At 45.5% G+C, this 17595-nt stretch overlaps 1 protein-coding gene across 1 annotated transcript; it reads left to right on the forward strand.

Moving 5' to 3' along the window:
• The first annotated feature begins 2487 nt into the window (after positions 1-2487).
• On the forward strand, positions 2488-8635 carry CCN3 (cellular communication network factor 3). The gene is made up of 4 exons (XM_051610303.1): positions 2488-2965; positions 3279-3530; positions 5334-5542; positions 7530-8635. The coding sequence occupies exons 1-4, from the start codon at positions 2488-2490 to the stop codon at positions 7824-7826; spliced, it is 1236 nt and encodes a 411-aa protein (XP_051466263.1). The 3' UTR covers positions 7827-8635.
• Positions 8636-17595: the final 8960 nt, after the last annotated feature.

The following is a 17595-nucleotide window of genomic DNA, read 5'->3' on the forward strand; positions in this document are numbered from 1 at the left end:
TAAGCATTCACAGCACTGAGAAGCTGAACTTTAAAGCTAAGATTAGAGAACACTTCAGTGTTTATTCTCCACAGCTTTTATATGCCTGTACAGGTTGTTACCAGTGGCCATAAAGTACAGATTACTGACCTGTTTTCCTCTTCCTGTGTATCATGCAACACTTTCCTTGTCAACGAGCCTGGTGCAGGAAAACCCTTAAGTATACTCTTAATCTTGGGACTCTGCTGCTGGGCTTTGTTCCTGAACTCACACCTCTCAACACTGTTCTCCAACTGTGTCTTTCTGCAGACTGAAGAGTAGAGGTTAATTTCTTCACATATTAGGAGGGATTACTCTTTGCCACAACTAGAGCCAAAGTGATGTCCCAAATATTAACTCACTTGAATACAGTTCTTTAAAAAAAGCAAACCCAAAGAAACTAAAATATTTATTTGTACCTACTAATTTTATATAATGAATAAATGCCATTCATTGCCATCTGAGCCAGAAAGAAACCCTTGATCATTATTTTGCTCTATGAGGAGTAACAAATGGTACTTTCATATGATAAGAAAAGTAAGTCACCCTTAAAAAATCTGTAGAACAAGTATGGACAAAAAGATTCACTGTTAGAAAAATGAAGCAGCATCCTAGAACTGGTAGTTCAAATTAATTCCAAACTGTGCATGCTTTGGAGGGACTGAAATGTCTGGGAAAAGGTATTTGACTCTACTGTACTAAACTGCATCATCTCCTGATTTTCATAACTAGCATTTTAGAAACAAACAGGGACTTAATAAATTTATTAAATGCATGTAAAACTGGTTTGGTGTTGGTTTTTTTTTCCAAATTAAGTATGCTGGAAAGTATTCTTTTCATTTTTTTCATTCTCTCTTCAGTTTTATGTTGTGAAACATTTCTTAGAGACCAGAAAATATTTAAGAGTGATGTGAAGGAATCTAATTGAAATGCAAGGTAATTTTCAGTGGCTGTGAATGATTATTGGCACTGAAAACCTCATCAAATTCACATACAGAAGGACAAGCAAAAACAGACCTTGTATGTGACCTTCTGGCTTACAGTCCTACTTCTGGGAAAACTAGAGGATCAGCCTTGCTTCTCTTCAGCAAATCTTGATGCTTGGCCAAGAGCCTTGGTCATTCTGCTCACAAGCAAGGTACTGTAAAAAGTGGCTTCGTACTGACTGCCTAAATCAGAAGCAAGAGGGAAAAAAAAAAAAAAAAGAACAACAACCCAAACAAAATAAGGAGATATGGTGAAATAGCTTGTAAGGCAGTGGATGACTGAAATAACCTCAAACCCATGGCCAAACTGCTAATAAGGTTTGAACAACCTAAGGCTCCCCTTGGCTGGTCCTGCTGTTTGTGAATGAGAAAATGAAGGGCCAATATATGACCAGAGACTATGTGTTTCTGCACCAGTCTGTCTTCCCTAGAATGACAAGCTTCTCCAGAAACCCTGCTGTTGACACTCAGCATCAAGAAAGGAACGGTGACTTTTGTCCAAAACAAAATTTGTATCTGGTGATTTCTGGTTTTGTGCTGAGTATTGCTTTGGCACAGAGCTACAGCAGCCTTGTAAATTCATGAGTACCACTTGTGTCATGTTTTAAGCTTAAAAGGCATCTTGTTTTCACAAGTCTGTCTACAACTTTTGTTTACTTTTCAAATATTTTCTCTTTAACAAGCCACAACAGAATTCAGTGCATATTATCTGTTCCAGACAACTGGGAATAGAGAGTATCTGTATCTTAGCAAGACCCAAGAAGGCCTGCCTTGGGCAGAAGGCAATTCCTGACAAGTAAAGCCTGTTAACAGATTTAGTTTCTCTTATGCTTGGCCTAAGTCTGTCCTCCTGCACACATTGAAACAACTGCACAGCACAGAGCATTGGAGTAACTCTCCAAAGCATTCCTGAGGCCTGACATGTCAGCTCTGCATCTCCCACGGTTGAACATGCCATAGGAGCACTGGGGAATCTTGTTACCTTTTCAACTGGTCACAGGAGCTTCGTGGCGCACAGAACCTGAAGGAGCTTGCTGTACCTCGGTTTCCTACAGCGGACACACCCGCACCCCTCTGCCACCACCCATGGTACCGTGCCCCACGAGGCAGAGCCCCTCAACAGCAGTGAGGGGGCATCGTGCCTCCCTGCAACCTGGAACTGGCAGGACGGCTGGGGTGGGAGATGCCTGCAGGCCAACAAGGCGGTTTAGGGGGGCTGTAGGGCCGGGCTGGGGGCGGCAGCCCCTGCCCGGGGGAGCCGGGAGAGTCGGTTCGAGTCCCGGGAAGAGGCCGGCTCTGCCCTCGGGGCTCCGGACCCCTCTCGTGTAACGCCTCCGCGGAAAGGGCGCCCGCTTGTGCGGGCTCGCCGGGGCGCGGGCAGCGGCTCGGCGGGGCAGGTGGCGGGAGGAGCGGGGGGAGCGGAGCGTCCGGCCGGGCTCCAGCTCCCCGCCTCCGGCCCGCCGCGGGGGCGGGGGGGTGGCTGATGGAGGGGGGTCCCCAACGGGCTCTATATAAGCGTCCGCAATGGCTCTGCCGGCAGAACCGGGCGGCGTGGAGGGGAGGCGGCGGCCGAGACCATGGCGACGGGCGGCGGGCAGGGCTTGCCCGTCCTGCTCCTCCTCCTCCTCCTGCGGCTGTGCGAGGCGAGTGCGGGGCGCCCGGCGGGGCCGGCGAGCCAGGGGAGCTGGCGGCCGGGCCGCCCCATCCCCTGACCGCTTTCTCCCCGCAGGTGAGCGGCCGGGAGCCGGCGTGTCCCCAGCCCTGCGGCGGGCGCTGCCCAGCCCAGCCGCCGCGCTGCGCGCCGGGGGTGCCGCTGGTGCTGGACGGCTGCTCCTGCTGCCCGGTGTGCGCCCGGCAGCGCGGCGAGAGCTGCTCCCCGCTCCTGCCCTGCGACGAGAGCAGCGGCCTCTACTGCGACCGCGGCCCCGGGGACGACGGCGGGGCCGCCGGCATCTGCATGGGTATGTGCGTGGCGGGGGGCGGCGGGGCGGGCAGGGCGGCCCCCGCCTGCGGCAGCCCTCCCGGGGGCGGCCGGGGGACCCTCCTGTGGCCGGGCCTGCCGCGGTCACCGCCGCAGCGTCACTGTCCCGCTCCTCAGGCGAAGCTGCTGCTCCGCCCGCCCCGCGGGGCGCCGAGCTTCCCGCAGCTGCCGGGGGCGTGAAGCGTGTCCCGCGGCGGGAGCGGGCGGGAAAGCCGGCCCCGCGCTGTGGGAGGCGCGGGGAGGGCGCCCGGGTGCCCTCTGCCTCCGAGCCACTCATCGGCTTTTCTCACCAGTGCTGGAGGGAGACAACTGCGTCTTTGATGGGATGATTTATCGCAACGGGGAAACCTTCCAGCCCAGCTGCAAGTACCAGTGCACCTGCCGCGACGGGCAGATCGGCTGCTTGCCCCGCTGCAACCTGGACCTGCTGCTGCCCGGCCCCGACTGCCCTTTCCCCAGGAAAGTCGAAGTCCCTGGAGAGTGCTGTGAGAAGTGGATCTGTGACCCTAAGGATGAAGTAATTCTGGGAGGTTTTGCTATGGCCGGTGAGGAAACTAATTGTCACAGTCATTGTGAGGAGGAGGTGGTATCCGTGGGGTTGCCAAACCTAAGACACGTTGCTTTGTCTTTTCTGCTCGTTGCTATTAACCCTAGAGAGTCTCTACTAAGTATGCCATTGGTCATGAATAAAGGCAGAGCTCGATAGGCAGGAGAATGTGCATAGCAGTTTTAAAAGGTAGTTAATTTGAGTTAGTTTCCAGTTCTGAAATTGCTGTTTATCTGGTACAGGGCAGTTCAGTGACTGGAACGAAACAGGGGCAAGCTCATAATCCTCCAGACATTATTTCCACCCCCCGATCAAAGCTGCAGTCTTGCTAGTTGCTCTGCAAGAATATGTTGCATCTAACAGCTTAGTCTACATGAGAGTTTTTTCCCCTTAAATTCTCCAGCTATTATAAGTGGTCAGCATGGTAGCTAAAATGCCAACAAATTCCTGCCTGTCTGTGCTAGAGCTCTCATCATTATTGTTGGCCTGAAAAGCATTACAAAGTACATGGAGAAGCAGTGGTTGGTTATAAACACAGTGAGTGGATATGAAAAAAAAATAATAAATCCCATTCCAGAATGCAGAACTCATCGACTGCTTTGGTAATTGAAAAAAATAAAGCTATATAATGTTCCCCCCTCCCCCATTTTCTTACTGAATTATGTCCATCACCTTTAAATTAGACTATTAGTTCAACATGAATTTTCATAAGCTACTTTTACTGAGAGTTGAGGACACTGCATTCTCTTCCAGTCACTGCTCTTTGTGGTCTTAAGCAGTTAGTTATGCTGAAACCTCAGCTAATCCATTTGAAAAACAAGTAATGAAGGATCCAGGAAGAAAAGCTCTAATCATTTGTCGGAGTGCTATGAAGTGTCTGCTGTAAGGCACATAAGGCATAAACAAGAAGCTTGCCAGCTTTCTTCTATTTTTCCTTTTCTTTGATTTGTTTGACAGTGACAGGCTAATCTGTAAATTGCCCTCAGATGGATTATCTACAATTCTTTTAAGCACTGGCTGTGCCTCTTGGGGGGCCACTTTTTTCAGTTTTACAATGCAAAAGGTGAAAATGTTGCAGAGAAGCTTAAATGCAAGAGCTGTGGCTGACAGCTCAGTGGTGTTGCCTCATTCTGTTTACTCCTGTGTTAACTGCTGAACCAAACTATTAACAGTTACCAGTATTTACATAATACAGCTTAACACTGGGGTGAGGGCATGACAATGAACAGTGTTGGCTATGGCTTTGAGTAGCTGTGGTAACTCCTGGAAATTACTTCCTCCCTCCCCACCATCACCCTGGCTTTAATCTGTCAATAATTGACAAGATCAGGTGACTTTATGACTCCTGGAGTAAAGGATTTCTGTGCTGTTTATTAGTTTAGAGAAATCATTCATCCTCTCTCAAATCATATGTAATACACACCTTTTTAAGACATAGGTCTAGAACAGATTGTGTTGTATTTTCATTGGAAGGAGTGAGCAATAAAGAGTTATTAAGAGTTCTAAACTGGTTTAAGGAATTGGCAATAATTCTTCCTGCTGTGGACTTGAGTGAACTGAATCTCAATGCTTTGCTGATTACACTGATATGCACCTTTCTGTTATTTTTAGATGCAGGACATTTCTATCCAGGGCTCCAAATGAGGCAGCTTTATAAAATTCCTAAATCCTGTCAAAAGCATGGATTTGGGACCATTTTTTATCTCACGTGTTTCTTCCTGGATGTGGTAGAGCTCAACTAGATACGGGGTTTTCACGTGATTTTTTCTTGTAGTAAAGTTCTGTGGGGTTTTGTCTCCAGCCTACAGACAAGAGGCCACACTTGGGATTGATGTGTCAGATTCAAGTGCCAATTGTATCGAGCAGACAACAGAATGGAGTGCTTGTTCCAAAAGCTGTGGAATGGGCTTTTCCACCCGTGTTACCAACAGAAATCAACAGTGTGAGATGGTGAAGCAGACACGGCTTTGCATGATAAGACCTTGTGAAAACACAGAAGCACCTGAGAAGGTATGCTGCAGAGAGAGGTGGGGGAGCAGGGTCTCTTCAGCTGGAAGTCCAAGGTTGCAGTATTGCAGTCTAGAATGCTCCAGATGCAAGTGCACATAAATACACCTTTTAGCATACGTGCAGCAAGCCCAGTGTGTTTGGAAAGCGTTAGACTTGCTGTGTTTGCTTGGCAGTTTTGTGCTGCACCTCCAGCAGGTCGAGGGAGGTGATTCTGCCCCTCCGCTCAGCGAGACCCCACCTAGAGTCCTACGTCCAGCTCTGGAGTCCTCAGTACAGGAAAGCCATGGACCTGTTGGAGTGGGTCCAGAGGAGGGCTGCAAAAATGATCAGAGGGCTGGAACAGGCCCAGATAGTTGGGGTTGTTTAGCATGGAGAAGAGAAGGCTCCAGGGAGACCTTATTGCGGCCTTCCAGTACTTAAAGGGGGCTTGTTAAGAAAGATGGAGACAGAACTTTTGGTTGAGAGTGTAGTGATAGGACAAGGGGTAGCGTTTTTTAAACTAAAAGGTAGATTCAGACTAGATATAAGAAGTAAGTTTTTTACAATGCGAGTGGTGAAACACTGGAACAGGTTGCCCAGAGAGGTGCTAGATGCTCCCTCTCTGCAAGTTTTCAAGGTCAGGTTGAACTGGGCTCTGACAAGCCTCATCTAGTTGAAGATGTTGCTCCTCATTGCAGAGGACTTGAACTAGAAGTCTTTTCGAGGTTCTTTCCAACCCAGACTATTCAATGATTCTTTGGTAACTTGAGCCATCCCAAACAGATAGATGTATTGCATGCGCAGACTATTTTGACAGCTCACGCAGTCTAACTCCTCTCGCAAATGCAATTATACTACCTGTATGTATGCTTCAGAGTTGCTCCAGTCATACATAAGGGTCTGCCAGATTTCTGGTCTGTTGAGCATCTCGGCAACTGCAGTGAAATGTGTGAAATCATGCAAAATCTGTTTGGGTAAATTAAACCTTATCTTAATCCCTAGGATGCTTTTTCCAAAAGCAAATCCAACTCTGACACTTCAGGTGCAATAATATGTGTGTAAGGGAGCTGACTGTTCTGGTGCTTCTGCACATTACACAAGTGTTACTGTCGGGGATAAACATGTAGCTAGGTAAGAGGAGCATCAGTCTGTGCAGTGCTCTGAGTGGTGTAAAACATTGTTAAGGCCTTTGCTAAATGCTCTTGTGCAGTGTTAAACACTGTTTCAAAAAGGATAGAAAACCTGTGGGAAAAAGTTGGAGCAACCAACAAGTATGATCAGAGGTCTAGGAAAAAATGTTCTGCTAGGAAGAACTGATTGAATAAAACTTTTTCTGAATGCAAGAGAATGGAGATGATCTCTCATAACTGTGTTCAGGTATTTCAGCCTTTTCTGAGTCCATGGGGATACAAGAAATGGTGAGTTTTGACTGCATAAAAATTAAGACATAGGTGGAAACCTTCCAAGCAGTAAGAATAGTGAACTGTTAGGATTGTCTGGAGCAAATGTGGAATCTCTATCACTGAAGACTTCCAAGGACAAGTTAGACACAACGACCTGTTAAGAATAACATGGATAAAGCTGGTTCTGCCTTGGGTCACAAGAATTCACAATGACTTTTGAGGTTCATTTTAACCCTCTGTTTTCCCCCTGAATCTAGTCCTGTAAATTGCTCACTTGGCTTCCTGATTCTCTGATGAAACTGCACTAGGCTGAGAAGTTTTTCAACAGACCAGAGTTTTCATGCTGAATTTTATTTTGTCTGGTCTCAGATGATTTTTAATTATTTGTCATTTATTACTGGCCAATAACACACTAGTCTCAAAGAGCAGATCTTGCAGGGTTACCTGTAAGTAAACACTAAAGTAGGTGCAGAATCTTTTTGCTGTTGGACAAGCAAATAACAGATTTCAATTTTCAGAGTAGACCTGTATCGTCGCATTTCAATTTTGAACTGCTCTTTGGCTTATGCACTGACATATCTAATGCCTCTTCATATTTCTCTTAGAAAGGGAAGAAATGCATCCGAACAAAGAAGTCCCTGAAAGCTGTTCACCTTGAGCACAGGAACTGCACCAGTGTGCAGACATACAAGCCTCGTTACTGTGGCCTCTGCAGCGATGGCCGGTGCTGCACCCCCCACAACACCAAAACCATTCAAGTGGAGTTCCTGTGTCCTCAGGGCAAAGTCCTAAAAAAGCCAGTGATGTTGATCAGCACCTGTGTCTGTCATGCTAACTGTCCTCAGAGTAACAATGCTTTCTTCCAGCCTTTAGATGTAACGTCTAGTGAGGCAAAAATATGAGAAGCATAAATTAGGTAGTGCAAAAAGGTATAAATAGTTTATAAAAACCATGACCCACAATCAGGTGAATGTAACTATTGCATATGTAAAATATCTAAGATGTTTTTCAAAACAGTCTGGGCGCTTTGTTTTTTTCCTGTAGTTTATTAAATACCTCATTTTACATTTTCCCCCTCCAAATGTCTTTCACTCACTTGAAGGAAATTTTTGTACCTTGGACAGAGCCTTCTGTCTTTTTCTTAACGATGGCATCAAGATTACAAGGCGAACAGCTGGTTTTTCTCCTTGAGTTAAGGGGATCGTGCCACAAGCTCTTTAACAGTAAGTGGATTCCTTGGTGAATGCATGATATCGTGTCACATAAGCTTCCAGGTTCTTAATTTCACTTTGTATAATGCATATAATCACTGAAGCAGCATTCTTTTTCAATTCTAGTGAAGCTCTGTTGCTGATGATAGTAACAATTTTACTGATTAAAGTGTTGCATTCCTGTGTCTTATGAAATACCTTCTCTCTGTACCTCTGACTTTGAGGATTAAGTTTGCACATAGCCCATGAAATGACGTAGCTGAGACCTCTTATCCTGAACCATAGCAGACTGATAGCTGACAGCAACTTAATTTCTCCTTGGTAACTTCACAGTCTTACCCAAAACCCACTGAAGTCAGTGTATTAGAAGAACTTGGTTCTAACCAGTGTGTGTCTGTAGATATAACTATTTGGATGCAAAAATAAAATTTCTGTAAATTCCTCTAAAATACTATCACACGGTGCTTCATTTCTTAAAAAGGTGTCTATGTAAATAGAAAGTGTATATATTGTAATATAACTTTAATAAGTAAATAAACTCTATATGATAAAAATTATTTATCCTAAAGTTGTTTTTCTTGAACTGCCAACTTTTGACAGCTACAAGCAATGTTACATGTGTAACAGGATTGTACAAACAGGTCATAAGGACAATTATGCAAATCATAGAATCATCAAGGTTGGAAAAGACCTTCGAGATCATCAAGTCCAACCAGCCACCCTACAACCTGTAGCCACTAAACCATCTTAAGAAACACCATGTCTAGCCCTTTTTTGTTGTTCACTGCCTGGACTGTGGGATCAAGATTAGCTCAGTGTGTGTCTTGTGTTAGAGATACCAGAGCAGTACTTACACCACAACCATTCTTCTATAACCATGTGGAAGCAAACAACTCTCTTGTGAAAAAAACGCAAAAGGTTGAATCTCAACATATTTAGGCTAGTGTCTTCCCTCTCTGGAGGAGCTAGCAACATCCAGTTTGGCAATTCCTGAGATACTCGAAGGGTGGAATTCAGCTCCAGGTTAAGATGCCTAAATTTTGTGTCAACATACAGAGATCTTGATGCCAATTAAGCCTAAAGTAAACGCGAGCAAGCATCAACGGCTGATTGATTGATTGATTGATTGATTGATTTTTGGTACATTTAAGTCACCTTGAAAGTATGAGGCCCTGGTGCTACAATCTGCACTTGTTCAGTTAAGGTTAGCTAGATCTTGTGTCCTCACTTGGACTCTTGCATGGTTTTCCCCACTCACTGTGCCAACAATGCATTTCTCTGTGATCACTGCTGCTGTTACCAAAGCATCCCTGTCTGCCTTATGCTGCTCAAAAGGCTGGAACAAGACTGTTCTTGCCCCTCATCAGGCACGTGCTCGTGCACACCTGCACGCTCACTGCCCTTGCACTGGTTAATTCTTAATGTAGAGAATTTGTAAAGCTCTTCCTGGTTTTACACCCCATCAACCTTGAGGTGCTAGAAAATGCCAAGAGGTGGAGAGCACCAAGCCAGGACTGCTCTAGGTGGCTGAGGAGTGGTTAAGGAATAGGTTAGAATCAAGAAGAGAGGGAAGAAGGATTATTTAAAATTACTTTCACCCTTAATCTCTGTGTGCTCCCCATCCACCCTATAACCCCTAACCACTAAACCATCTCCTGAAACACCACGTCTGCCCGTATTTTGAACACCTCCAGAGACAGTGCCTCCACCACTTCCCTGGGCAGCCTGTTCCAATGCCTCACCACTCTTTCTCTGAAGAAATTTTTCCAAATATCCAATCTGAGCCCCCCCTGACACAACTTGACCCCATTTCCTCTTGTCCTATTGCTGGTCACCAGGGAGAAGAGGCCAACACCCACCTCCCTGCAACCTCCTTTCAGGTAGTTGTAGAGAGGAATGAGCTCTTCCCTCAGCCTCTTCTCCAGGCTGAACAGCCCCAGCTCCCTCATCCTGTCCTCATAAAACCAGTTTTCTAGACCCCTAATCAGCCTCATTGCCCTTCTCTGCACCCTCTCCAGCCCCTCAATGTCCTTCCTATCCTGTGGTGCCCAAAACTGCACACAGTGCTTGAGCTTCAGCCTCACCAAGGCCAAGTAGAGGGGCAGGATCACCCCCTTAGTCCTACTGGTCACACTATTCCTGATACAAGTCAGGATGGTGTTGGCCTTCTTGGCCAGCTGAGCACACTGCTGGCTCATGTTCAGCTGGCTGTTGATCAGGACCCCCAGGTTCCTCTCTGCTGGGCAGCTCTTCAGCCACTCCTCCCCCAGCCTGTAGCACTGCTGGGGTTGTTGTGGCCAAAGTGCAGGACCTGGCATTTGGTGTTATTGAAACTCATACAATTGGCCTCGGCCCATCAATCCAGCCTGTCCAGATCCCTCTTAGGACTGCTGATAAATGATGGAAACTGGCTTGGTGAGCACCTCCACCAGCTCTTTCAGCACTCTTGGGTGTATCCCATTTGGCCCCATAGATTTGTGCACATCTATGTGGTGTAACAGGTCACTGACTATCTCCTCCTAGACTGTGGGGGGATCATTCTGCTCCTGGTCACTGTACCCTAGCTTAGGAAGTTGGATTCCCTCAACATGATTGGTTCTGTTACCAAAGACTGAGGCAAAGAAATCATAAAGCACCTCAGCCTTTTCCTCATCATTCATGTTTCCTCCTGCATCTGATAGGGGATGGAAGGGTCTTCCTGATCTTTCTTTTGTTGTTAATGCATTTATAGAAGCTTTTCTTGTTGCCCTTTACCATGGAGGCCAGATTAATTTCTAGCTGGGCTTTGGACCTTCTAATTCCCTCCCTGCAGAGCCTCGCAGCATTTCTGTAGTGATCAGGAGTGGGCTGCCCCTCCCTCGAAAGGCCATAGAATCTCTTTTTCTTCCTGAGCACCAGCCAAAGCTCCTTGTTCAGCCAGGCTGGTCTTCTGTGCTGCCTGCTCACCTTAGAGCATGTGGGGATGGTCTGCTCCTGTGCCTTCCAGACTTTCTCCTTGAAGAGTGTCCAGCCATCCTGGACTCCTCTACCCTTCAGAACAGATTCCCAAGGAATTCTGGCAATCAGGCTACTGAAAAAAGTTTGCCCTTCAGAAGTCTAGGGTGGCAGTTTAGCTGCCCTCCCTCCTGGCATCTCTAAGAATAGACATCTCTAAAAATTCGTGGTCACTGTGCCCTAAACAGCCTCCAACCATCACATCTCCTACCAGCCTTTCCTTGTTCACAAAGAGCAGGTCTAGCAGGGCACCTTGCCTGGTTGGTTCACTCACCACCTGTGTCAGGAAGTTATCTTCAACACATTCCAGAAACCTCTGGGGCTGTTCCCTCTCTGCTGTGTTGTAGTTCTAGCAGACAGCAGCAAGTTGAAGTCTCCCACAAGAACAAGGGCAAACAGCTGCAAGATTTCACCCAGGTATTTATAGAACAGTTTAACCACTTCACTGTCCAGGTTGGGAGGTCTGTAGCAGACTCCCACAGCAAAATCAGCCTTGTTGCCCTTGCCCCTAATCCTGATCTGAATGCACTCTACATTGTCATGATTTAAGTCAAGTTCTAGACATTCATAACAATCTCTCTCCCACTAAGCCTCTCCACTCAGAGAAACAGCAGGGAATAGCCACTGCTGATCAATTGATTTAATGGAATGATTTGTAGATTAACAAACAGAGAAAAAAAAAATAAATCTGGTGTGGACATGCAAATTATCACATTAAAATAACAAATAAAAGTGCACCACTGACCCCAAACATTTCAGTATTCATGGATGTTAACCTGGTTGTTGTTATTATTGATGTTAGAATAAAACATTGCCCCCAAAATATTACATTTCAGTTCATAGAGGGAAACCTGTATCTCTGGTCTCTCAAGTTGCCACTCATCTTCTTTATCTTCTCATTCTATCAGCATGTGCTGAGTCTGTTTTCCACCATTTTCACTGTATTTTCCATGCTTTCCCCCACTAAATGCTATTTTAATCCCAGTTCTCAAGGCCCACTCCTTGTTATTCACTTCAACAGTGCCCTCAAGTGACAGATGAAACATGGCTATCCCATTGCTAGAGGCCTTCCCCTTGCACCCTGTGCACCCCGTGCATCCTGCCTTCTCCTTTTCTCCGGGAGTCTTGCAGCCCTCCTAGCACATGCTCCATCTGTTGTGGTTGTCAAAACGTTTGCTTGAAGCTCATTAGAGCTTTTTGAAGTATATCCAAATTTAACTTTGCTGAAGGTAAAGGATATTTTAAAGAATACAGTAAAATATATTCTAAAGAGGAACAGATGTGTTAAAGGAGTGAGATTTGCTCTTCTGTACTACTGGGTCTAGCCCATCTAAAACCCAGGCTCAGCACCTCATATTGCCTGCTACAGAGGAATTCAGAAGGAAAGAACTTATCCATCAGGCCAAACAGAGACCTGACCCTGCTCATAACTCAGGACTGCTCTGACAATCAGGACAGAAAAACAAGCACGTTAGCTCCTGTGGAAGGATTGCTAGTTTGGGTTGTTTTGCCTTTCCCCCCCCCTCTGTTTTTAATTAATGAACTGCATTTTAATAGAAAGATGGGTTTTATGCAAAAAAGAAGCAAATCGCAGAAATCCTTGCATGGATTCAGGGAGAATTAAATCCTCCAAACCACCTTTGTAAACAAGTACAGTCACTGAAATGCTTGAAAAGTTGTATTCTCAACACTTGGCAAAAACTGTTTCTTCAGACTGCAACGTGTTAGGCTGTCTGCTTCAGAAACAAAGGGCACCTCCTTGGGGAAAAGAATCAGGCTTTCAACATTTTTAAAAGATATAACTTTAGCACTCTGCAGCTAATGTCCTGACTTTGAAGGATATGAGTTTGTGATTGTGCATTGAACCCTGTCATTCTCATTCCAGGACTGTGCTAAGGGCCATGCTAAGGGCTGCCTTTGCCACCACTGCATTGCTTTGAGGGAAGATGAAAGAGCTCATCACTTGGGGCCAGAATTACAAGCAGCATTTCACTTCGAATTTACAATAAACATGGGTTTCGGTGTGGTGGCCCAGTTCTCCTCCAAACCACGGAGGAGGGGGACACCTGGTGGCTGCAGGCCACTTTGTCTTGTCAAGGGTGAACTTCGGGCATGCTCCTGGAATTAGGGATGCACCCAGAAGGATGAGGCCAGCCAGTGCTACTTATGACAACAGTTACTGGTTATGGGAACATTAACAGCGACGGAGGACAGAAGCCTGGATAGCTCTCTGTTTTTAAAATTTATCCAAACTATGAATTAGCATTATGGCAGGCCCCTGCCCCACCGGGGACCTTTTATGCTTAGTGTAGATATACAATGCAGAAGAAAGTTTCTCATCCCAAAGACTTTCCACTCGAGTGGGAAAAATACAAAGGCTGGAGGCAAGAAGAGGCCCTTTTCCCTGGTCAGCACACAAGGCAGTAAAATCTCAGAATGTATGAGCAGCTTCCTCCCCACCACACACAATTTGTGGTAAGACCAGGAAATGAACCCATTTCTCTTTAAGTCACCACCTACAGCCTTAACCACAAAGGCTGTCCTCCCCCTCTTAGCTTTACCCTTTCAAGTCCATTCTGCAGTTATGAGGAATATGTTGCAGAGAAAATTAAGCAATATGCTTTCTTTATAGAGAACAGGAGGGGTCTGCAGACTAGAAGGACAACGAGCTTAAGGAAAACGGTGCTCCCAGGAGTGGTGACTGTTTGCTCCATCGTGAAGATACTGCTCGCTGTGTATGAGACCGATGTGCTTAGTCTTATTTTGTTTGATTGCAAACCACCATGTTTTGGGTTACACATTGCCCGGTAGAACATGGCTTTCCATCTCTCTTCTTTAGGGTGCTTGTGAAGGGAATGCTTCTCTCTCACTTGCACTGACCATTAGTTAGTGTGGTTGCTGAGTCTTTCCTCTTACAAGCTGTACTGGACATTTTCGTTTCTGTATCAATGTGAAAAAACACAAAACCTGGGGATCAGTAGTTGCAGTCCATGTACAGCTGTAGAACCATGACTCTGAAGAAGGACAAGGAAGACCAGGAGAGGGACCAGAAGACCAGGTTGGGGAGTGAGTCCCTGTCCTGAATCCCAGGAACCTGACACACAAAAAAAGAAGAGATGAGAGGTTTCTGCTCCAATCTTCAGGACTGCCCAGAGGGAAGAGCAAGAGCACAGTTTTGAGAGATGGAGAAAGCCTCAAGCCAGTGGCAGCTGCTTCACCAAGATCTTTGAGGTATCTGTACTCTTTCATTTAAGCTGGTTGGGGCTTTTGGTTCCTGGTAAGAAAAGAGCTGGGGTGTTCTTGCCTTAATTCACATTTTTTCAGTATTTTAAAGCCCCCCTCGACCCCTCCACCCTCAAGGGTGGAGGTCCCTTCCAACCCCTAGGATTCTATGATTCTATGATTCTCAAAAAAAAACAACCAACCCCAAACCAACAAAAAACCAACCCCAAACAAGCAAAAAAAGAATCTGCTGAAACCAAGTGCTGAGCTTTACCCAGCTTTTCAGTATTTCCATTAAAAGAGGTTTTCAGATTTACCACAAGGGGGAGGCAGCTGAAAAATTATTAGGCACCCATTCTTAGAACTCCTTTTTTGTGAAAAACACAGGGACATCCGCAAAATATTAACGTTTTCGTGGCTGTTATCAGTTAATACCTCTTGAAGTTAGGTTTATTATTTTAAAATCTTATTAATTGCAGTTGGAATAAAAGTCAGCTTTTCCCAGCAGAATGAAATCTGCTGATAGAAATTATGCTCTTCCTTCTATATATGGAGTGAAATAATAGAAATAGTTTCTCCAGAGTTTAAATAAACCATCGAACACATTTCAAGTGTGTTACAGTACACATGGAATCAAAACATACATAGAGGGAATCAAAAGGAACTGTTTTGTCTTTCTAATAGAATATTCTACACACTCCAAATCTATTCCCCAGACAATGCTGTTTTTCTGAAATAGAATTTTAAAGGACATAACTACCAAAACCTAAGAACATAAAAAGTATTAGAGCAATCACTAAGGTCACCAAAAACCTTCCACTGTCCACAGCACCAGCAGACAAGGCTGTGAAAAAAGCAGAGAGAGGTCAACTCCCTTCCCCATCATCTCCAGCAGATCAGTGGCAGATCAAAAAATATGAGGTACTAGCAAGATATCTCTTGAGTGACTTTTCTTTTTGAAGTGAAGAAAATAAAAGCAGGTTTCTCTCTTGTTCTCTTTCTCTAGTGACTGCACTTCAACAAGCCACGGAGCATTAAAAGTCCAAGGTCAATTTGAGTGTAGAGCTATGAAAAGCAGCAGGGGAACCCTTTGGGAACACTAATAATGAGCGTATGAGAAATGGTCTTTTCCCCTGTGTGAGACACCAGTCTATCAAAGATTGGCATTCAATAACAAGCCTGCAGAATAGGCCACCTTTGAAAGCTATAATGAATAACCTCAAAAGAAACCCTTATAAATTCTTAAACATGTGCAAGACACTAGCCAAGGGCTTAATAAAATACACAAGCCCCACATGCAAAGAAAGAAAGAAAAAAAAAAAAAAGAAAAGAAAACAGAGAAAACAAACAGAAACCTATGGCAACTCCAAACATAACAAGATGGACCTCATAAGGAGGAATTAACAGTAAATCTCTCATTAACTTGACTTTTCGTGGCCAGAGGTCTGCTATCTCCCCAGGGTACAGAGCACAGAGAAACCAAATTAAACTGTGGTTATCTGATGTCTCTGGTGAGATCCACTCTGTCCCACGTCAGAGCTCAGTGGGTAGCTAAGGCCCAGGACTGGGAGTCAGAAAGTCTGCGCTTGGTTCCCAGCTCTGCCACAGGCTTGCTGTGTAGCACTGGTCTCCTTACTTAGCCTTTGTTTGCCTCAGTTTCCACGGTGTAAAAAGTCGGGGATTGTACCAGTGCAGGATGGCGCTGCAAAGCCCCAAGCAGGGCTGCTTGCACACCCGCCAGCTCAAGGGGGGGTAACCACTGTCAAAAGTGCTAGTTTCTAGATGTTCACCATCACATAGTTTTTACTTCCTAGAATTCCTGGCAGGGAAGGGAAGGGTAGCTTTCAGACCAGCCTTGCTCTATGATGGTGGGATAAGTGATTTCTGGAAGATGTGACACATCTTGATTGCAGGAGGTCAGTGTTCCTGCATGCCAAGCAGCTTGGTGAGGGGTGACTGCACAGCATCCCTGTCCTGGGACCCTAAGGTCATGTTGCACAGCTCAGGGTTGGACAAGGGGCTGTGCTCCCTTCACTCCCCACTGAGCATCTGGACTACTAGTGACCACGAGTTGCTGAAGCTGCAGCTGTAGGAACAATGTGGTGAGCTGCAGAGAGCTGGGTCTGTATCATGTGACAGCTACAACGTGGAACAACTGTGTGACCTTTTTAATCTGTCACCACTGAAAAGATATCTTCAGCCCAGCAGTTAGGTGACACAGTCCACAGCAAAACCAGCCCCAGACAAGGCACCTTTTATGCCCCCTGTGAGCTGTGCAGTTTACAGATGGTGCCTCATGGTCTACCTTGGAAGAAATTCCCAGACCCTAGAGCAGATCTATAGTGTCACTTGGCAAGGTCTCAGACCTTCAGGCACAGTCATTTCCCATAATACCACAGCAGCTCTGAGTGGTCATAGGAACACCCTTCTGATTCCTCTGAGCATTTTCTCTCTGCCAGATCCACATTTTGTATCTTCACTTCTTACTAACCTCAGCAGAGAGATGTTAAAGGAAGTGAGGGACTGATTTACAATGTTCTCCTCATTGTCCACACCACAGGACTCATACATGGACCATACGTGGGCCAAAGCACTTCTAGTTTCTACAGCTTTGGGACATATGTTCTTTTGTGGAAGTCTGACTTAAGACTTGAGTTTTTCCCTTTGGAAAAATGAATTAATTAAATAACTTCAGACAGTTTTATTGTATTTAATTAGCCAAAATTACTTGCAATTATTTAAATAATTGAAATAGGCAGTGGTTATGTGGATTGTAATTAAACAGCTTGTGTCACAGCAAGTGCTTTCAGTCCTGTGTACTGTCGCTTACATCTTAGCTTCTATGATCCCTCATAGCTTCTTTTTATCCTCTTGATTTTTTTGAGATCAGCTTTTCACAGGGCCTGCCCAGGGCCTTTGCTTTTACAAGGTCATTTTTAGATGCTTCTGTGTTTCACTTCTAGGAATACAACAGGACAGCGTAAGGAAAGAATAGGTGACTGGGAAGCTGTAAGTGATAGAAATGTACTAATAATAAAGTATTTGGGTCATCACCCACCAGAAAGCATCCCAAGGGCCACAGGAATCTTCACAATTTGTCCTGTATGCACAGAGGAGCTTTGCACAGGGGATGGTTCCCATAAATGACTTTGGCAGTTGAGATGCAAGTAGTGAGGACCAGCCCTCCAACCTTCAGGGCTCTCTCTGTTATATACCATTTGCAGGTCTGTTTTCCACTGTTTGA

The sequence above is a fragment of the Apus apus genome, chromosome 2, assembly GCF_020740795.1.
Source record: "Apus apus isolate bApuApu2 chromosome 2, bApuApu2.pri.cur, whole genome shotgun sequence".
Classification (NCBI taxonomy): Eukaryota; Metazoa; Chordata; class Aves; order Apodiformes; family Apodidae; genus Apus; species Apus apus.